This window comes from Alexandromys fortis, unplaced genomic scaffold (genome assembly GCF_014885135.2).
Source record: "Alexandromys fortis isolate MF-2015 unplaced genomic scaffold, M_Fortis_MF-2015_v1.1 scaffold_248, whole genome shotgun sequence".
NCBI classification, from domain to species: Eukaryota; Metazoa; Chordata; class Mammalia; order Rodentia; family Cricetidae; genus Alexandromys; species Alexandromys fortis.
In genome coordinates, this window is record NW_026068118.1 from 1,678,314 (window position 1) to 1,701,361 (window position 23,048).

Here is a 23,048-nt window from a genome sequence, read left to right on the forward strand (position 1 = left end):
GGGCCCAGCTATGCTGTGAATGGGTTTCAGCCAGCCAGCGTCTGCGTTTTACAAGGACCATAACACCAAAGGTACTCAGCAGTGCAGTGTCTTAGAGGGCTATGAATGGCTCACAAGGCAGGTCTGCAAAAGTGCTGATGGATCCCACATGTTAGACAGCCGTCAGCCCTAGCTTTCTCTTTGCGCTCACACTTCCTTAATGGCGATTTGCCCACTGGTAAGTGTGGTGAAGAAAATGAGAAGAACACGCACATGAACACACACTTGCACACACACACACAAATGTGCTAAAGACATTTCAGGGTTATAAAAAGTGGTACAGCCTAGTGATTAATTTTTCAAATGTTTTTCGTCTACTTCATATGAGTCATTCTATTACAAGCTCATGAACTCAAAAGAACCCATCATTTTGGACATTCCTTAGCTGGGTGTGGAGGCACCCCTGTAATCTCAGTCTTCAGGAGGTAGAGGAAGGGAGATCATAGGTTCCAAGCGTGACTGGATTCCATAGCAAAACCCAAGACTATAAAAACACCAACCAACAAATAAATAAACTGATAGACATTTAAGGGTAACATTTGGAACAATACATAGTTACTATTCTGTATAAATTAATATGCTCCAAATACATGAGTCTCGGATAGTCTTAAAATGTTAATACTGGGGAAAAGAGAGTTGTGTAAAATTGCTTCTAAGTTATAACATTTCTTATAAACTAGAAAAACCAAAACACTTTCTTATGCTGAGACAAAGGGCTTCTTTAACTAGTGTTTATTCTTGATGTTAATTTGGATAAAAACACATTTGAAGGGTTTTTGTTCAATCTCTTCACTGTTAGCTACAGCACTACAAAGTATATTTTAATGGGAGTTGGCTTTACCGTTTTGACAGGCATGAGATAACAGTTTGGGGAAATGTGTCTGTGCTCAATTTTGCTTCCCATTTCTGACTTTTAAACTCTTTGTCAGACTCAGAACTGGGAAGCACTGAAGATGATTAAGCACTTGCCTTTGGGAATTATTTGCAGTTAATTAAAGCTGCACACTCCGGTGTATACTTGATTCGCTGGTTATTAAGCTGAATCATATGATAACTACCTCGGTTTCTCGCTTGTCCATCAAATGTTGCTTGTGGCAGACTGAAGAAACACGCTTTCTCATAATAATCGAAAAACATGATGTTTGAAGCTATCTTCCAGTTCTGAGATGTGGGGGAGGACGAAAGTGAGGGAGTCAGGGAAGGGAAGCAAACAAACAAACAAAATTTTATTTCAGATTCTATCTGACTTTGCTATCGGGGTCTTAGAACTCAGCTTAAGGGTACAATGACAGAAAAGAAGCAATTCATGAGAATTAAGGTGGAGTTTGATGGCTCCAATTTTCTCCCTAGCTGAATGTTGACAAGATCGGCTAGTAATATTTAGGTAACTTGAATTTTGTCCCATTGGGATGTATAAGAAAGATATCCTGGATTGCAAGCTTCATGGAGGGAGACACCTATTCACTGTTGGGTATCCAAGGCTAGACCAGCATCTGCCATACAGTTTGTACTCAACAAATACTTGGAAAACGAGTGAAAGGCCTACTTTCCGTATTGCTGCTGACCTATCTAGAGGTTCTTTTCAATGTCTTTTTTCAAGATCCTCCAGAGGGCTCACCACCTATCATTGTAGACTGTCAGGAATTCTTTATTACAGAATACTTTCACCTGGGCTGCTTGTTCTGCAGCATGAGCTGTAACAATAAAACTGAGCGTGTAGGGGCAGGCAAGAAAGTCCACCAGGAAAAGGTGCCTGCCACCAAGCCTGATGACCTGACCTGAACTCCTGAGATCCATAGAGTAGATGGAGAGAGATAATACAAGTTGTCCATTGAGCTCTACATGAGCGCCCTAGTGCTCTTCATAGCACGCGTGCGCGCGCGCGCGCGCACACACACACACACACACACACGCATCCCACACATCCACACATGCACTAATGTAAAATGTAATTAACAATATTTTTAATTTGTTATATTAAAATGGGGGTAATTCCATACTTAAAAGGGCACTTAGAGGGTGAGAATCACTTTGTGTAGATTGGAAGTTCCTTATCCCCCTTCTTGCTCCTGTCAACTGCTTAGGGACCTTGGGATGACCTTGCTTGCTGGGGTCTTCCTTTTCCCCACAGTCTGTTGGCCACCAGGCTATGAGGACAAAGGGAGCAGAGGTGGTGAACAGGGCTTGGCCAGCTGCGAGTAGGATGGAAATAACCTTCGGGATCCAGCTTCAGTGAGACAGCATGAAGGGAATATATAGGACAGGGCTAGCAGCTGGGGCATCCCCTAATAGGTACTCATAGTATGCTTTGTTGGCATTAGTCAACACGATCCCATCATACAGGTGGGAACACAATACCTAATTATCATATGGGTGCCAGAGGGGAGGCATTTGCAGGAAACTGTCAAAGTTCACACTTGGGATAGATAAGTCAGGCATCCAAGTTCGGAGCACTGCCAAATAAGGTCGGGCAGAGAGTAGGGGGCCCCTGATGGGGTAAAGGAGTCTTCCATTTTGTGCCCAGCCTAGAGGGCTGTCCAGACATGGCAGAATGCAACCTTAAGTGGCAGGGACTTCCAACAGCTTATTACTGGGTTACCAAGGACCAATATTTGACTTTTCTTGGGACTTGGGGTTCACATATGTGAACAACTAGAATACTGGGAACGCTAAGAACATGAAAATGAGATATCTCTTCAGTCCTCTCCAGTTTGCCCTCCTTTCCTGTTCCTTTCCCACAATTCTGAGACTTCACTGGTGCATGAAGCCCACTTCATATGCTTTCTTCTCTGTTACAAAGATACCTCCACGATTCTCTCTGCTTCTGAAGCTTTGTGTGGCTTCCTTCAGCAAGATTTTAAGAAAATAGAATTTGATGGTAAAAATATTTAAGCGTTTTGATGGTTACAGTTGGAAAGAATAAAGTATATTGTCTTAAATGTTAATCTATCCTGTTAATAATAGAAAGGGCTCCCTTTCGCAGCTGAAAATGATGACTGTGTTTGTTTGTTTGTTAGGAGATTCTGCAAAGGATGACGATGCTACAAAAGACAGCGATGTAGCCAATCATGCCGTGTGTGAGCAAGAACTTCCCAATGGTATGTTGTGTGGTCTTTTTTCAGCTCTTTTTTTTTCTATTGAGGTGTATGGTATATTAAAAGTCAGATGTGAGGTTTTCCCGTAAGAGTAGAATTCTGATGCTATTTCCTTACACCAGCATCTTGGTGAGATACTGTTGCCATCCTCAATCTTTGTCACTCATTACTTTTAACCAAACTGGTATCATTTATGTTGTTTATTGTTACCTGCCTGGATTCTATAAGCAATCGTTTTGGAACCATTGAGATGAATATATNNNTATATATATGATAAAAATGAAAATAAATGTGAGGCAAATGGAGACTAAGCCCAGGAGACTAAATCTCCTTATCCATATCCTTGGGATACCAAGAAAAATAAAGAGCCCACAGAAATAAAACAATTTATAGGACAATATTAGAGAGAAAAATGTTTTCCTAATGCAATCTAGTTTCCATGCCCAGAATGTAAGAGGGAATATATATTCAAAAGTAATGAAAACTCAAATAAGAACAGACACCTCCATAGCTTCGTATAATTTCTGAAGATTGGTGGCTAAGACAGTCTTGTAAAGTATACAAGAAAGACAAAATCAGTACAAGCAACATCACTAAAATCCAGCCCCAATCACTGGGAGAAGATCAGGATGGCTGAACTGTTTAGCAATCCTAAGAACCTGAGGCTTTTTTAAAAACTAAGTGCAGAAGAGGAAACACAATTCAGACTGAGGAAGGCATAATGGGAAGGTTCCATGTGGTAAACAGAACATATGAAAATTGTTTAAATGATAATGTTTTAATTAGAATCAAAATTATATAACCATTTTTTAACTTTGAACATATATATCGTTTAAAGGTGACAGAGAGGATTTATACTCTTAGTAATTAAAGTCAAAATAATTTGTTATTTCTCTTATTAATATCAACTAGACAACCTAAACAGAAATATACATACACTGTATTCACTGATTATATTATATTTCATGTACTTTTATTGCTTTTTATTACATATGAGCTACACATATAGTATTCACATTAGATAGATAGATGATAGATAGATAGATAGATAGATAGATAGATAGATAGATAGATAGATAGATAGATAGATGTCAGATAAATAGAAATAGAGATAATATATATATATATACACACACACATAAATTCATTTGAAAAGGAGGCTGTTTAAAGGTGTTAAAGAGTTAAAGTCAATAAAGAATTGTCCAAGGTCCAAGAGAAGGTGACTCTCTAGATTGTGAATCTAAAGTTTAAAACTGCCTTTGTCCTGGGGAATATGTTCAGCAAAGAACATCTGGAATCATGTTTCTAAAAAAGCAGAGGGACTCTTAATAGCCCTTTCAAGTATTATGAGTAGAAAGCCCAAAGATACATACAATGGCAGTACAGTGAGCCAGCCAAGGGTCTGCCTTATGAAACCTAATACTCATTTTCAAATTACCTCCATTCCAAAAGTAAATTAATACCAGCCCAGAATTCCAGGTCTCCTAAGCACTGAAGATGAACACACATGAGATAGTAACTAGAGAAAGAAAGGACCTTATCCACATGAAACAATTTTTATAAATAATGCAAAAAATTACCAAATAAAAGGAATTAAGGTAGCCAGAGACTCAGAGATAAGAGATTTTTAGTCTATGAGATGAAAATGTTGCTGATATATACAAAGTATAAGACAGTGACACTGGGGGCTGGAGAGATGGCTTAGTGGTCAAGAGCACGGCCTGATCTTTCAGAGGATACAGGTTCAATTCCCAGCACCCACATGGTAGCTTATAATTGTCTGTAACTCCAGTTCCAAGGGATCAGGCACTGTCACGCAGACACATACGCTGGCAAAACATCAATGTACATAAAATAAAGATAAATAACTTTTTTAAAAAAAGAAAGATAGTGACACTAGATACTCATATGAAAGAATAAAGGCAAGATTGAAATTTTAAACTGTGAATGGTTATTATTAAAAGCAAAAATCAGAAAGTAAAGACAAGTCAGAAGTAAAGTGTGTGCTAACTCAAATTAACTCAATAAACACATTCATGTTCTAAGAGTATTTGGGGACCATATGAAAGATAGTTTGTGAACCATGGGTTAGATATGAGGAATATATCTGAATTAAAAAAAGCAAAGAGAAAATGAGATGACAAACACCAAAGTAGGGAAATGTCATTTATTATATAGTGATGAAGTATATCATGAACTGAATTAGAGAATAAATTGATCAGCATCAATATTTGAAGAAATTATGTGAGAAACTTTGATAAAAAGATTGGGTGTGATTTCATCAAAAGTTTTGAACTTGAAGCAGAACAAATCAAGGTAAATCCACAGCTAGTTCCATCACAGTGAAACTGCTGAAATGGTCAGATTTCTTCAAATGTTATGCACTTCAAGCAGAATAGATGGAAATAAATCTACAGCAAGACCCATCAACACAAACTGCTGATATCCAAAGATAAAAATAACAGCTAAAAAGAAGCCATCCAATAAATGCTTTGCCAATAGATGACTTTCCAGTAGATACAATGACAATGCAAAAAAAATACAACAAAATTATAGTCAACCAAGAACTGGAAACCCTGTAGGAAAAGTATGTTTCAAGAATAAGAAAGAGCGAATTAAGTCTATTTTACAGGGAATCTCCAGATGCTCCACAGTGGTAGACAATACTGATTAAAGGTAGAAAGTCAAAGATCTGTGAAAATATTAAGAGGAAAGTAAATTAAATATAAGTCTTGCTTGTTCTTTTGGAAGACAGGAATAGTGTCTCCCTCTATTAGGTCTTTTCCTAATGTCAAGGAGATTAAAAGTGCTAACGAATGTTTGAATCTTATAAGTTTCAACGATCCCTGAAAGTGAGAAAATGAAATGAGTCCTGTCTCAGATGATTTCCTGGGGAATTTCCAGGTCATGGCCCAAAGGAAAAGGATTTTGGCAGAGCTCCATGGGCTCCCTGCATAGTGGACACAGAACTGAGAATCCTGGAAGCTTAAGTGTATAGAGTTGCAGGTCAGAGTCATGGGAGCCTAACATTCCTGCATATTGAGAGCAATTGGAGCATGAATGAAAGGCAATGACCACGCTCAGATAAAAGATGTTAAAAAAAAAAAAAAAAAAGATTTGATGCTATTAGTTGAGCTTCGATGATTGGGACGGAGTTGTTGGCTGGGAGGGAACATGTGAGGGCTTCTAGACTGGATAGTTCTAAAAAGGCATAGCCTTTATGTGTGCTTTAGTGGTTAGCTTAAGTTCTATACAGTTTTCGTTTGTTTCTTCTCTGTCTTTGCTTTCCTATAACTTGATGGCTAAATGAAGAATGGAGAAAGAAGCAAAGGAAGAATTAATTGTTTATTTTGTTTATTGTTCAGGGTTATACTCATAGCCTAGGTGATCCTAGAACTCACAATGGAGCCTCAACTAGCCTTAAATTTGTGACAATCCACCCTCAGCCTTCCACTTTTGGCATTATAGGCATGTTTGAATGAATTATTAATGGAAGGCTTCCAAACAAAGATTATGGCAGAGAGCCCAAGATTGGCACATAAGGCTAACCATCCATAAAGGTAACTAACACCCAAATTAAAAATTCTGTACTATGTTTCTAAGAATATAAATTACCATGAAGAATATCCTTGAAAATTGTATTAATTTTGATGGTGCATACCTATAATCCTATTACCTAGGAAGTTGAAACCTGAAGATTACAAATTCAATACAAGACTGGGCAACAGAACAAGCCTCTACCTCAACACACACACACACACACACACACACAGTTATACAAGAATCACAAGTAGAATAAAGTCACAATAGAATTAAAAGAAAATATCTTTATTAATTTCCCCCAAACTGATTATGAACATGAATGTTCAACAATTCATATAATAATAAATGTATGTAACTTTGCAGTGAATGCACATTGTATCAAATGAGGGGACAAAAGTACAAGCAGGTATGAGCATACATATGTAAAATTAGGTTACTTTATCAAGTGTAAGAACCAGAACAATTTAGTTAAGTTCAATAATATTATAAAGACTTAACAGGATAGAGTTAGGAAAAGAAAGGGGGTATTTAAGGAATTACACATCACATGAGAACAGGAAAGGTGGCTTTGGAACCTATCAGTCAAAAGGCTCAAAGAAGGAGTCGGTCATTTAGTACTGATGGAAGTCTGAGCCCCTCATTAAATATTACAATGATGGGATTTAACATGTCAGATGGTGAGATAAGATGCAATACAAAGAAAAACCTGCTGGAAATACAGCAAGGAATTCACAGACGTAATGTGGTCAGCAGTGATAAAAGCAATAGACCACAAACAACATGGGGTGTTTTTAGAATGTGATTAACAGTGTAGTCCTGCTGTAGGAAGGGGCGGGCAAATCTATGAACCAGACTAACACATCTAGAAGTGAGACCAAGTCCATCACGCAGGCTGGCATTTCACAGACTGATGACTCAGTAAATGACCTTAAGACAACTAGCTGGATATTTACAAAAATAAATGAATAAACTAGATCCCAACTTCAATCCTTACACCAGTGTGAGCACTCCAGATGGGGTAAAGATGAAATATGAAAGTAATATGAAACATTAGAATAAAAGAACCAAGGGTTATTCAACACTATAAAGAAAGACTGAGAGATAACTTAAATGCCTATTATTAAGTGGCAGAGGCCGACCAGGAAAAATTATGGGCCATGTGCCTCCAGGTACATGACATTCAAGCAGAAACATGAAGATGGGGAAAGATCAAGGGCTTCCAGGAGCTGGGTGGGGGTTGGGGGCAAGTGACTAGGAAGAGATAGAGAAATCTCAGGACACTGAATTTAGCCAATCTTGTGAAACAGTGTAACACTAAAATGAACTTCCGTGTGAGGATACACTGTGGCAAAACCAGTGTGAGCCCACAGCTGAAGCAAATACACCACACCATTCAGGCTGGGAAAACAAACGGTGGGGGAGCCTAGGAGGCTTCCACCGGGTAAGGGGCATATGCTATGCTTCCTCCCTTTCCATTTTGCTTTGCACCTAAAGCATCTCTAAAATATAGCCTTTGAACAGCTTTGGTTTCCCCCACATAATTTTATGTATATTGCAAAATTAAAACTTATCAGTGGTTCTCAGCCTTCCTAATGCTATGATCCTCTAATACAGTTCTTCATGCTGTGGAGACGCCCCCCAACCATAAATTATTTTGTTGATACTTCATAACTGTTATTTTGGTACTGTTATGAATAGTAATATAAATATCTATGGTTTTGATAGTTTTAGGTGACCCCTGTGAAAGGGTCGTTTGATCCCCAAAGGGGTTGCAACCCACAGGTTCAGAACCACTGAGCTATACGGATATAGTTGGAATGTATGGATGTATGCTCATGCCTGCATATGTCAGAAAAAACAGTTAAGTTACTACATACCATCTGATTATATAAATGTAATGTAATAAGGAAAAGGCAAGTCAGGTTCTAAACAATATCTACTGGGAAGAACAGTGCCATCTAAATGACTAGTACGTAACATTCTTCTTTGAGAAAAGGTAGCTCACATAGTAATAACAAAAATAAATTATCAAGAATAGTAGCCCAAGAGGAAAATGAGCAAAAGACCCAGTTACTCAACTGTAGTTAATAAGAAGTGAAATTGTCATAAGTGAAAAGATGCCCTTATCTCTACTTTTTTAAAGAAAGAAACATAAAATGGGAATTATCTTCTCTTTTTAAATAATTGAAAATATATAAAGTTGGTGGAAGCAGTTTTTTTTTTTAACACATTTACTCACTATTGGTGGGAGACAAAGGCCATCAATTTACCGCTAACAATTTTGGTACAACCTATTTAAAATACATGGAGATACTTACTCATAAAGTAGCCATTACAATATGGCATTTAACAGTACACACAAAAATTTTAAAAACACCCCCAAATTAATCCATCACATGCAATATTATACATCTTTTCAAAATATGGTTTTTGAAAAGGGGGATGATTTTTTAAAAATATGATATAAAGGGCAGGAAATAAAGAGTAAATTCATTTTGATCACAAGATGTATTTACAAACTTACACATATGCATCTACATGGATAAATTAGTGTAGGCTTATGAATTGCAGATTTGTTTATGTGCGTATTTATACACACAAGAAAGAGAGCAGTTCACAATGGTAAAAGTGCCCATCTCTAAGTGCTTAGATTGTAGGTTTTGTATTCACAGGGAACAGGTATTTGTTCTAACTACCAAGAAAATAATTTCACAAGTGATTTACATTAGAAGAGTCAGCTTTATGGCCCCTAGAGGAGAACCACGGATGTTTAGGAGATAATCAAATTCATGTTAGTATAGTTTTCTCTTTTGCTTTTATAATCTGGGGCATTTATACATGGCAGAGATTCAATGCTGAATATTAGCAGCAAATTTCAAATTAAAAAAAAAAAGAAACCACAATTTTATTTCCTTAAGACAGATGTCAAAGAAACAAAGTCTTTATTCTTTGAAAAAACCTGAGCATCTAATAACCTGCAAACCATACAGCTCTATTGTTGTTGCCTTGGTCTCCAAACAGTCTGTTTACACAGTGAGTTTAGGTTTAGCCCCTAGAAATGCTTCATCCCAGAATAATGTCCCCAGACCAATTTTTATGCAAATTAGTCAGCGCTGTGGGCATTAGCTTGAGCCAGACTTAATTACCAGGACTTCAAGAAACAATCGTGTGATCCATTTCTGAGGAAAAGTGAATAGATTTGTGGATTATCTGTCCTAATGCCCCTCCCATTAGCACGGGTGATTGAGTTTGCTGTGCGGGAAACATATACATACACTGGGACAACCTTTGTGTTCTTTCCTCCCCTCCACCAGTGGGATTAGGTCAGAGGGCGGTGGGGATTCTACTCTGCTAAATAGAAAGACAAAGCTGCCCCCTTGGTCTGAGAAAACAGGGAGGAACAGTGGGCTAGTGGCAGAGAGCAGAAGGGTTGAGAGCACAGCAGTTGCCTCTGACACAGGGACCAACCAGGTGCAGGGTGCGACACAGAAGCTCACACTTGTGTTTAGCACGTCAGATCCTAGCAGGCTGTGAGTTGAGCAAACAGGATCATTCTTGAATTTCAAAGCCAGAGACTAAGTCACCCTCAATTTCCATACCACATTTCAGGGGGGGAAACAAAAGAAAGTATAGATTTCTATTCAGGAAATGATTGCCAAAATATACCATGCACTCAGGTGCAACTGGCCAAGAGTGGAGACAAACAAAGAGGGCAAGGAGGGGACAGATTCCCTCTAAAGCACTGAAATGGCCTTTCATCTTGTCAGTGAGGGTCAAGGCAACCCTACTGTTGACCCAGAGCCTCTCATCCCCACTCAAACAGAGCCAACGTTCTCATCCCAGCATTAGTTGAAGCCAGCCTGGGGACCCTCAGGAGAGGGAATGCCTCTGCTCCAGGAACACCCTGCTCTTTCCACATCATTATACAGAGAAACCCAGACCACATATAATGACTTAAAGGGCCCAGCAGCAGCCTGGTGTGATGAGTGCATTTGATGGTCATGTGTCTCTGTTGGCAAAGATAGAGAACGGCTCCCTCCGTTATCAGTGAAGGCCAGTTTCCATCCGATAGACTATAGACTGGTCACCATCAGGACATAGAGGAATCTAGGAGATTGTCTAGTATCACAGCCATTTAACACCCACGAATGATAAAACTGAGGCCCAGAGAGGTTGAGGTTTGCATAAAACATCTATTTAGCCTTAGGCTAGAAACAAAGTTATTCGAAACAATATGGTCTGTGGAGTGCTGTGTAGCACAAGACACTTCCTTTATTAAAGGATGAGGAGTAAGTAAGTTGTAGTCCCTGATGGCTATACAGACATTGACAAGTAATATAACAGAGGACCAGCTCAACAGACAATTATTGTTAGTGTCATATGCTATGTGTTGGAAAGGAAGAGGTGAAGTTGAAGTTTTAGTCAGTCAATCAACATTTGTAGATGCAGCTTCTTCTCAAAGCTTTTTCTTCATAAAAGACAAAAAGGTAGTAGTCCCTGCCTAGGGAGTCTGAGACTGTGTGTGTGTGTGTGTGTGTTCATGAGTGTGTATGTGCCTGTGTACATGAGTGTGTGCATGTGTGTGAATGTGTAGATATGTGTATGTGTGTGCTTGTGTGTGTATGTATAAACAAATCAGTGGTTTCTCTTTTAAAAAACAAGGTTTTACTACAAAGGAAATGACAAAGAAAGAACATTTCAGCTGTTTGGAGAGCGTGCTAGGGGGCTGAAATGAAAGAAGGGATGCTTAGGCAACAATGAGTGAGCCTGTCATGACCACAGTGAATACTATTTGATTTAACCAAAAGACAAAAGCGGGGGCACTCAAGAAAAAAAAAAGTTGTATATGGTTAGAATGTCTAGAGGTCAAGAAATATAGAACTAGGAGGAAATAACTGAATTTGGCTAGATCCATTACACACACACACATGCACCCATATCCCTCCCATACACCTGCTACATACATGCGCACATGCCCACCACATGTACCACACACACACACACACATACACACAAACTGAATATATAGCCCATAATATATATCTGTCCCCTGAAGCTACCATTTCAAATTCCTCTTCACTCACTTCTTTAGCTTCCTTATCCTTTGTGTATAGGAGGGCAACTGATTTTTTGGAGTTGATCTTGTATCCTGCCACATTACTAACCAAAGAACTCCCACAGCTGATAAATGTCCCTTTCTCTCACCTAAACAAACGTTTCTGATTTTATCAGCCAATATATTGCCTTCCTTTCTACTTTCTGCTGTCTAGAAACCATCTCAAAGTGATTTTAAAAATTAAACAGTTGAAACTCTGTTTGACATCCTGGAAAGAACTTTTTCTGTGTGGGATACCCGTGCTCTTGCAACTGCAGACCTTTTGAGAACAAACAGTCATCTATTTGTGGACATCTATCCCAACACTTCACATAGCCAATGCTACCGGCACTTAACATACGGCAGAAGGAATGGCTGCTCATGTGGTCACCAGCTCTCTTTTATACTCAAAGGTGATAACGATGAAACTGGCCTGAAGACTTTTTGTATTGCTTGCTACATCCTATCGGATGATTTTTATGACCAGGAGTAACAGGACACCATCTAAAGAATGATAAGAACAAATACAGCTCTTATACATTTCTGCCAGAGGTAAAAAGGGAACAGATTCTTTACCATACTGTTTCATATGATCCAGTAAACCTAAGAATGTAATTCCCAGTAATTTAGCAATTTCACTTCTGGGTGATGGTCAGATGACATGAATAGATGTTTTCAAAAAGCAACACACTGAAATGTTTTGGCAGTCTTATTCAGAATAGTTCCCAACTGGGCATTATTCAATATCATATGACATCATGTCTTCAGACAGCAGACTAATAAACATTAAATAGGAATGGTCAATTGATGCATACGAAAAGTAAAATTAATCTCATATATAACAAATACTTGAAAAGTGAGTTCTTTTTAAAAGAGCCTGTAGTTTTGCTTGTGTAAATTCTAGAAGCAAGAAAACTGTTACCTGTTGAAGAAGAACCTACTGAAAGAAACCACTGGTGTTAGATGATGATGATGATGATTAATATTATTAATGTTTTGAGACAGGGTTTCTTTCTAGCTCTGGAGCCTGTCCAGGAACTAGCTCTTGTAGACCAAGGCTGGCCTCGAACTCACAGAGATCTGCCTGCTTCTGCCTCCAAAGTGCTGGGATGCTAGAAGTATTCTTGATCCCAGTGAGATTAGACCTAAAATAATTAGGTGAATTACACAAAGAGTCATGAAGCTATACAACTGTGAGTTGTATATTTCACGCCATGCATGTACATTTTAAAATGTAAACAAAGGTATTTGCCAGAAAAGTATAAAGAGAAATGGCGTTGTCGTCCATCAGAGCTGGTAATGTATTTAGAAGGCAGAATGGCTGTCACAGTGCTTTCCCCAGAGGCTGACTCAATGAGTGGAGACAACGGATGTGAAGTGCTTCATCAAAAACAGAGTCAGTAACTTACTGGTGCATGCAAGTCCTGTAGGCCAGGGTTTCATTAGAGTTAGCATATATACATTATAATGGAGATCTTGAAAAACAAATTAGGTAAATTGGAATTCTGTATGAATAGAGTGAAGCCGGAAAGCATCTAACAAGCTTCTAGATAATTCTGTTGTTGCTCATCAATGAACCATAATTTGGGGATGAATGAGGAAGCATGAGAGTAATGGAGCTTGTCCAGCGGAAAAGGTTGTGATCAAATTCACATTTTAAAGGTCCTCTTTGATAGTAGTTTAAAACTTAGACAACACAGGGAGAAAGAAAAGAAAGTTCCAGCCTTGTATACCCTGAGCCAGAAAAGGGGAAGGGGGATGGAAAACAAGGAAAGAAAAACATTTTACAGAGCCAGTCCTCAGGGAGGGCATCACTAGCATTGGGAATGATGGAACAAAGTTATCCAAGACAGCTTGAGGGTTCTAACTTCAGCCAGCACATAGGTAAATAAATGTTAATGTTCATTGTTTTATCAGATCTTTTGATCAAAACTGCGCTTAGGAGGGACGGATGTCACTAAAATAAAACCAGCTTTGTTTTGTTTTGTTTCTCATCTGTATTTTGCTTTGGGCTTATACTGGCAGAGAAGGAACTTAGAGGAAGAAGTGTGGTGGATGGTGTAAGAATAAAACACATTGAAGCAGAAGATGTAGGACGAAGGGTTATCTAAGTCAAGATAGCCACAACAACAAATAAACCCCGAAACTACTCAGCGACTTTCAATAAGGCTCACCTACCTCTGCTTGGCTCTGCTCAGGATCAAGAGCACATTCTGCTCAGCGCAGGGAGCTGGAAGGAACTTGCAATGGATCTTAAGCTTTTGCACAGATTCATACAATGTCTCCCCTCTGACATTTCTAAATCAAGACAGATAAAAAGGGCCTGATGTAGGGATGCTCCACTACAGGTCATATTGTCACAAACAGAGGAATGTAATCCTTTTACAGGAAGAAGTAGGGACCAGATTAAAGAAAAATGTCACCCCTTCCCTGCCCAGGGATGTACCAGGGCAAATATTTCTAGCTCTCATGTATCATACTAGTCCAAGGTATAGACTTTTTTTTAATTCAACAGTTAAATAACCTCAGCATAAAATCTTTCATTAGCATGAGGTACAAGTGGACAGATTTTAATTTCCTATCTTAGTGAGTATTTAAATACTCAAAGCCTATAGGGAAGAAGTCAGGTGATGTGGGAGAAAAAAAAAGCAGCAGTCTTCTGATCTTTTCTACGTTCAGCCAAAGTCTAAAGGGGGTTACTGAGCTATTATGACATCCTATTCCATGTGCTGCTGCTGAAGGAATGAAGAACAGATATGTTTTAATTTGGAGGGGGTGATCCTAAGTATTCGAGATCACTGTATCTTAAAAGACACCTAATCTAACCCATGGAGTCCAGAAAATGACTCTACAGTTTCAGACCTTGCAGATTGTTATTTACCAATGTCCAATAAATTGATGAGCTGAATACTAATTGTGTCAAGAAAAGAGTAGAGTTTCTTTGCCAATTTATCTGGATATTCCACATAAAATAATTGAAGTTAATTTGATTATTTGAAAATTGGCCTTGGTGCCATCCATTTCAATTTTAAAACACACCTTGTGTGAGGCCTTTAATCCCAGCACTCCGGAGGCAGAGCCAGGTGGGTCTCTGTGATTTTGAGACCAGCCTGGTCTACAAAGTGAGTTCCAGGACAGCTAGGAGCTAGAAGTGTTATACAGAGAAACCCTGTCTTAAAAATGGAAGGAAAGGAGGGAGGGAGGGAGGGAGGGAGGGAGGAAGGAAGAAAGGAAGGAAGGAAAAATGAAAGCAAGAAAGAAAGGGCCTCTGAAGGACATTTTTTGCTTTTCAGACCTGGGATTAAAGCTATGGCCATGGATATCATATTTCTTTTCTTTTTTGATCACTGTTGTTACAGGACAAGAGAATGACTCAACAAAGAGTGAAGTAAAAACTGAGACAGAGTCCCCAAGCTCATCTATGGAAACAGAAGGTACTGAAGCCAGAATATATTGAATATTATTAGCAAGAATGAGAAGAAATTGTAAACTATGACTTCTCTATAAAAAGCATGAGTGTGTGTGTGTGTGTGTGTGTGTGTGTGCACATACACACTGGTGAATGGTGAGCCAGCATCCAGCTTGGTGCAAGTCTAGAATCTTTGAAGGTCACAAAAAGACTTTCTGCTCTGTATTGGCCATAATAATTCCCACTTAAACATCCTTGAGTCTTCTTCTGTCTTCTTACACTTAGAGCTTCCATCAAACCAAGAAGATGCCACAATGGTGGAGCAACCAGAAGTGATTCCCCTGACTGATGATGACCAAGAAGAGCAGGAAGGTGAAGGTAGGAGTCCTCCTAAATTAAGCCATCACAAATAGAAAGGTTCTGTGGGCACCTGCCTGGAATCCAGCTGCCAAAGCTATCCTTCACCGCTGTAGCCATTAAAGGGAGAAACAAACTAGCCTGTAACCTTGAACCTATTTTTGAAACTAGAGTAAAATCCAGAAGTAGTAAAGGTATTACTGACAACACTGCTCTCCTTCCCAATAGAATGTAGATGTATTTGCTATTCATTAAGATTTCATTTAAAAAATTGAAACTCTGGTGTTGAGAAAGTCTGTAAGAAATCCAAATCCTGAGATAAAGAAATTAAGTCCTAGGGAAAAGGAAAAGAACAAATAGATCAAACGTTCGCACCGACTTCACCCTGCCTTCCTTTGCATGGTGATGATTAAGGAAACATATGAAAGCGCTCATCCTCTGAACATAATAAATCGCAAGCCTTGTCTGCTAATCTGGGACTAGAACAACATTGAATCCTAGTTAAGAAGTAAATTAGGTCACAATGATTTCTGCTATGATTGGTGATATAAATAATTTATAAATAATAAAATATTGGGCAAAATAAGATTGTATTAAAGAAACTTAATTAAAGAAATCAGAGTAATTTAGTATTGACAGAAGAATTGTAAGAGTCTGACTCCTAACTATCTCTTTAAAAGGTCCATGAAATAATTAGTTACATCCTCGCACAAGTCACAGCGCTCTAAGTAAGTGGGTATCTGTAATTGCAGTCACAGCGCCATCACTTGGTAGACCTTGTTTACGGAATGCCATGATCAATTTTCCTTCCAAATTAAAGCACGGACATGATCTCAGTTGTAAAATCAGGTCAAACTGCAAGTACAGCTTCCAAGTTATGAACACCTCTTGGCAGGAGCATTGACGTCATTTAATTGCTGAGCTCCAGCAGTAATTTTGACTCTTAAAAAATCCACTCTGTTTATGTCCCTGCACTCTTCTTCTGTGTCTTTGCTATGTTCTTCTCAAGCTGGAATAAGAGTTCAGCCTCGTGACACTGTGTTTGTGGCAAGTCAAATGAACGGCGTCGGAGTAGTTTATCTGACGGTGATAAGAGAGGATCAATACACCCTTCACTAGATTCAGATATATAATGTACAGTATATATAAAGTATAGGAACTTCCCAACCTTTTAGTTTTACCACTAAAGCAGTACAGACACAATGCGCGCTCATTTGCTTCATCTCTCTCTTGAGGAAGTTGCTTGTTTACTTACAGTGCCTGCAAATGCAAATGGGTTAAAGAACACCAAACATTCTCTTCTTTGTAATTTGACCTACAGAGGTATCCAGCATTTGCCACAAAGTCCCCTACTATGAAACTTTTCTGTAATAATTGAAAAGTTAGGGGCTCACTTTCCCTCTCCCCTTTGTAGAAGAGGTAGCCAACCCTCTTCTGTCAGTGTTGAAACAATACATGAGAAGCTAAGGGTAAATTGGGTTCTATATTTGTGGCAACTTTCTTTGAGTTTTTACAGTAAAAGGGTAGCTCTTGTGGGCTTGAATTAGCCATCTTTCCCCTTCCTGTCTCTCACATTTATGGGCCACACCTTGAACATTCTAGAGTTTAAATTGAAAATACTTTGAATGTGTTACCCCGTTACCTTATTCTTTGTATCAGCAAAAAAAGTGAAAAGCTATTCTGTTACTATAAGAAAAGTGCTTATGCTGTGCTTATGTTGCTAATAATAACACAGACTAGGTAAACCGTAAGGAAAAAGCTCATTTGGGCTCACATTTCTGAAGATATAAGACCGAGGGCCTGCATCTGGCAATGGTCTTCTAGCTGGTAAAGTCCTGAGACAATTCAGGCACAGCATGGACAGAGACAGGGAGTATATGTGCATTTTGTGTATGCATGTGTATGTGTGAGTTTATATGTGTGGTTATGTGTGTGTGAGTGAGTGTTCACATGCTCATACACACATGCCTATTCTCTCCCTCTTCTTATGAACTTCCACCCATTTAAATCCCAACAGTGGGGATGGAATCTCAACATGTGAAGTCTTAGAAGATACCCAAACCATAGTAGCATGCAAAAGAAAGAAAGACAAAGTAAACTAGTTTACAAGTAAATTAGTAAACCCTGCTGAGGCACTTCCATATCAATGACAACTGGGTGACATCAAGAAGTTATTTAACTTATCTACATCAGGGTCCTTATCTCAATGACAGTAATGACCAATGTAACTGACACTCCATTTGCAATGAACATTTAGCCAATAGCATGTGTCAAAACAACAGTAAAAAGTCATGGTGCGTAAAGTACTTAGTGTTTAGGCCAATTTGATGACTTGATGATAAAGCAAAGAGACTCCAGAGGAAGTTCTCCAGGGGCATCCATTGCTTTCCATAACTATCAGAATCCATAAAAGTTTCACATATACTACTACCTTCAGCAACAAATAATCACTCACATTTGGTTGACAAAACCATATTATAAAAGCATACTATCAAAACGATTGCGGACTGTTTACCTGCTGAAATGGCAAATGGTACCCTATAGAATGGAACTATTAGTGTATGAGAGGGCACAAGAGTTCTGTCACCTATAACTGGATTTCTTTGTTAAGATCTCAATCTTGTGTTTCAGAAACAATAATCAAGCCATGATCCCCATTTTCTAAGCAAGATGCCATTGAATTATTGGTAGTTCCCCATAAGGAGGTCAATGAGTAAATTCAAGGTGCTTACATTTATTTTGCTCTCTTTAACTTCAAATAGATATTCAAGAGTCTGATTTGAAAACATTTTAAGACTCTGTCTTGATCTTTTGTGTGAATTTATGAAGGCATCTCTTAATAGGAAGATATGCAGATATATAGCAAATTAAATATGAGCAAAGTAAATTAATATCCTAATTTATTTGTAGAAAAATGCTCTATGTAGTTTAGAAAACATTCATTCTCTTTTAATAGGAGAATCTTTCTACTGAGGCAGACAGTGGTTCCTTTAAGAAACGAGGAGAAAAGGGTGCAACATCCTTCATTCACTTTGCATCATTTTATAGGATTAGAAAAATGTAGATAATCTTCAGGACATATCTTCTATGGCTCCCAGGTGTATGAGCACAGATGTTGCAACATTAAGATTTGAAGTTAGCTCTACCAAAATATGGATTTTTAAAAGAAGGAAAATATTCAGCAGAAGCTCATGCTGATAAAATTACACAATAGTACAATGGACATCTCCCTGGGAGACTTGAATGACAGAATTTTCAACAGGCAGAAAGTGGGGTTTCACATATGGCAGCTCTCCTTATACAGCCATATTGCCTCATTCTAAATGAGCCCTGGTTTATGCTTTCCCAGCAGGATCTGCAATGCATTTAAAATTTAGGAAAATAGCATCTTTTAGGTTAATAACTAAATAGGAGAGAGGTATAGGAAATGCTTGCTAAAAAGGATCTCATGGTTCGTATAAAATTTTACCCCTCATCAAATTTAGAGGTTTTTTGTTATAAAGTTTTGATGATACCAACATGTATCATTATTTAAAACAAAATTTTCCATCTTTATTTAGTATACATGTTGGAGTTTCTATTCAAGGTTTACCCAGAGTATAGACATTTGCTCTCAATTATTTTTCTTAGAACAATTAATTAGTGCAATGTGGGTGGAACAGGAACAGTTCACCTGTTTATTTAAAGTTGACCAAAATTGTTTGGGAGCTTCAAGTGTACTATATCCTTGGGACTTTTTGGAGAAAGAGGCATATGGACAGGAATCCAGGCAAAATGCTGTGTGTGAGCCCATGATGAGCATGAATTTTTGTTTTAATGTTCACACTTTTCAACTGGCCAGTAGGACCATGAAGCACATGTAGGAGCCATGTCATGTGTTCATGTCTTGTGTCCTGTGTGACTGCTGGTAAATCTTTTGACATCTAAGCATTTCTAAGGGAGTAATCAGAGACATAGACTCAATGATAAAATTATAAGGTTTCAATTTGTTCAATTTTCAAAGAAGGCCAACTTTGAAGGGCATATTCTTGATGGAAAATGTCCGATAACACTGAAATGGTGGGATTTCTCTAGTTTTGCTTATTTTATTCCATTGGTAAAAATACAGAGCCTCCTAGGCCATTCATAGAGATGGTCAGAATAATAACATTTTACATTAGCATCCATGAAGAACTAGAAATCTAACTTATCGTGAAGATTAATAAGTGAGGAAGTATGCCATTCTGCTTAACTTTGGTTTATACAAACTGCTCAAAACCATCCTTTTTCATCACCTCTTTCTCTCTCTCTCTCTCTCTCTCTCTCTCTCTCTCTCTCTCTCTCTCTCTCTCTCTCTCTCTCTCTCTCCATGCACAGCAACGTTCTTTCTGGCGCTCCTCTGGCCGCTGGTGCATATTTCAGTGAATATATAGTAAGCCAGCCACTTATTCTTCTGCTGCTTACCATCCTGACCCATTAGAGGTTTAGCTTGTCTTTAGGGCACCAGTTCTCCACTCTTGATGTTGTCCATTATTGATGGTACTCCCACATGGGTGACCATATTGTGTTCTCTTTCCTTGGAAAGTACCACCTGGACCTGCAATGTAGCCTCATGTGAGATAACTAACACTGGGGGTTCCAGAGCCAGTCCATGCTGTGCTAATGATAACCAGCTCGTTCGGGTTTTCTTTTGACTTGTGAAAAACACTACATAAAATTGAATAATAAATCCTGCTCAGAACTGGCCTGGGTTTCCATCTCTATGTTGCATCTTGCATCTCGGATAATAGATTAACTTCCTGGGACTTCCCATTTCAGGCACCCTGTGTTTCTTCTCTTCAAATGAACTCAGCTGAGCAGGGCTGTGGTTCTCAGCTTCCCGGGGGTACTTTGATTACAATGACTTGCTTCTGTTCTTCCATCTCTCTCTAATCTTCCTTTGCGGCCAGAAATTTTCAACTCAGCTTTGTTTTAAGATCAATTTTACATGAAAAGGATTGGTCCCTGTGTAGGCTCCATGTAAATTCTGAAGTGTTCTATGGAATTCCCTGTATGTGTTAAATACATTGAACATAAAATGAGAATGTTTTAACCTAAGTTCTAATTTAATATTATTTTAAAGTTGCTTTCAGAATGTTAAATTATTTTGTTTCACATTTAAATAAACATGCACAGAATAGGAAATCTATTCATTCTCAAGAAAAGCATTGATATATATATATAAAATATATATATTATATGTATATAATATATATAGTATGTGTCTCCATAAAACATAGAATCTGTCCAAACTTTCTAGTCAGTTGTGATCACCTTTTCTTTTTACATGTTACAAGAATTTGATGATGCCTTTCTGTGTCACTGACACTTCAGACTGATACTGTTTTCATATCAGGTCCCAAGCATGCGACACGACACTCACACCTTTTTACTTCAGCTTTACCTTGGTCTTCACCACAGGGTCTCCAGCGATCGCTGGACCTCCCATGCAGACACTCCACTCCTAGGACATTCCTCATCCCTCAAGAAGCACACTCTCAAAAGATGTGTGTAAGCTTAAGCAGGTGCTAGCATAGGGCTTGCAATTGATTACTCGCTGCTCCCTGTCTGAAGACTCCTCCAAGAACCCTCCAGCATTCAGCGACATTCTGCATCCTCTTTGTCTTGTTTTATCTCCTCCCCTTTACTCCCTTTACTAATTGCTGTACTTCATTAACAGTTGAACTTGTTTCATGTCTAGGTTAGTCTGGTGTTGGCCTGAGGCATGTACTTCTACAACTATGAGACTCATGAAAGTTATTTTCAAAATTGAAAAGGTCTATCCCTAAGTAGAATTCTAACTCCAAATGTTAGGCTTGTTCCTTTCTGAAATATTAGAATTCTGAAACTCCGTATATAAAGCACCCGAGTTCTTATCACAAGTAATGAAAAGATTAATTTTTATTTGCAACTAAATCTAATATTTTATAATATATTATCCTTAAATATTCCATAAAAATAACTTCCTCTAAAGACAGCAAGCATAAATTACTAGCCTTTGGTGACACTGTGTTTAGATTACTCCCCAGGATGTTTTATAAGGCTGAATTGCAATTTCCAGGAAGATAAAATCATGACCATCAGACAAAATTAAATGCCTGCAAAGGATTTTATTTAAATCATTGGTTAATAACGGAAGCAGAATCACATTAAAAACATATCAGGAGAGTTTTTGAGCTGTGCATCTATAAAATACAATTGGTATAGCCTATGTCATGAAATACAGGTAAATGGATATGTGTATGGATTGTGGTTATATAATAGGACATTTGGGATTGTGAATTCTGAACATTCCCCTTCAAACACAACTCAGGAGTGCTGAAGTTTTCAGGGAGGTTAATGTCAAAAAGGACAAAGAAAGACAACTCCTTCCACCGTGGAGATGTCATTGCCATTGTGATGAAAAATCTACCTTTATTGTTAGGTTTTCTATTCATAAACTTCTTCTACTAGATACATAAAATAGTCCATTCTTTAGAAAGCCCAGTAACCCAGCACATGAGTCTAACATTGGATTATCCCACAATAATACTGGGTAACTGCTAAGCATCCCCCTGAGATGACACTGTGAAACCTTAGGCAATTTTTTAAAAACAGTATACTGAATGTAAAATTAAGATTGCCATTTTAACCCTTTCATCCACCTCACTGAGTTCATGCTTGTTACCTATTTGGCATGTAAACCAGACCATGATAGAATACTGAGTGTGGGGGCTCAAAAATGTGAGCTTATTCCCACCTTGTCTGAAGGTCAGAGAGTTTCAGCTTGCTCAAGGTTGTGAACAACAAGTGTGGCTGCACAGCCTGACCTGGGGTGAGGTTACTTAGTAAGAAGGCCCAAACAGGTAGACCAACTCCACCCTGACCAAAGGTCATAGAATTCTGCTCCTTCTTTTGAATTAGGTTTGACATAGGTTTGACATAGGGAGTGGCTGCCTTCAGGATACTTGGTCTAGGGTGGATTCACTAACTAAACAACAGAGTGTTTTTTCATGAATTAATAGCTTGATGTCTCAAAGCATTGAAGCAAGTAACTGTTCTAGTTGTCCTTTGTATCTTGTTAAAGCAGTCTTTTGCCTTTCCCCCTTGTTATATTGGGGTATAAAAGTATATGGAAAATTAAATGGGTGATTTCAGTATTCACTGGAGATCCCTACCTGTTTTATTATTTTCACTCTCTTTGCTTATTTTTCTAATTCCCAGGTCCCTGCCTTAGTAAGTGGTTTACTTGTCGAAGCTGGTCTCCGGCAACTGAGGTAGTGTTATAGGTTGTTTTAGGAAAGGACAATAGCTTTCAGAGACTTCAGAGATTATAGCATCCCTCTTATCATTTTGAACCAAGGATAGTTTTTTCCATATACTGTACTCTATCCTGGGCACATGCCCACCATATTGCTACACTGTACATATACTATATATACAATAAGCATATATATATTTTTCTAAGAAGCCTAGGATGTAAGATGTATTGTTATACAAAAATTAAATCTCA

The 23,048-nt window shown here is 38.3% G+C and overlaps 1 protein-coding gene across 1 annotated transcript in view; it reads left to right on the top strand.

The window, feature by feature from the left end:
* Nucleotides 1-23,048, top strand: part of LOC126490199 (ADP-ribose glycohydrolase MACROD2-like) — a 1,491,479-nt gene that overhangs the window by 1,408,070 nt on the left and 60,361 nt on the right. The window contains exons 13-15 of the mRNA XM_050124928.1: nt 3,057-3,137; nt 15,132-15,206; nt 15,467-15,559. Coding sequence (XP_049980885.1) covers nt 3,057-3,137; nt 15,132-15,206; nt 15,467-15,559 — 249 coding nt within the window. The remainder of the gene's footprint in view (nt 1-3,056; nt 3,138-15,131; nt 15,207-15,466; nt 15,560-23,048) is intronic.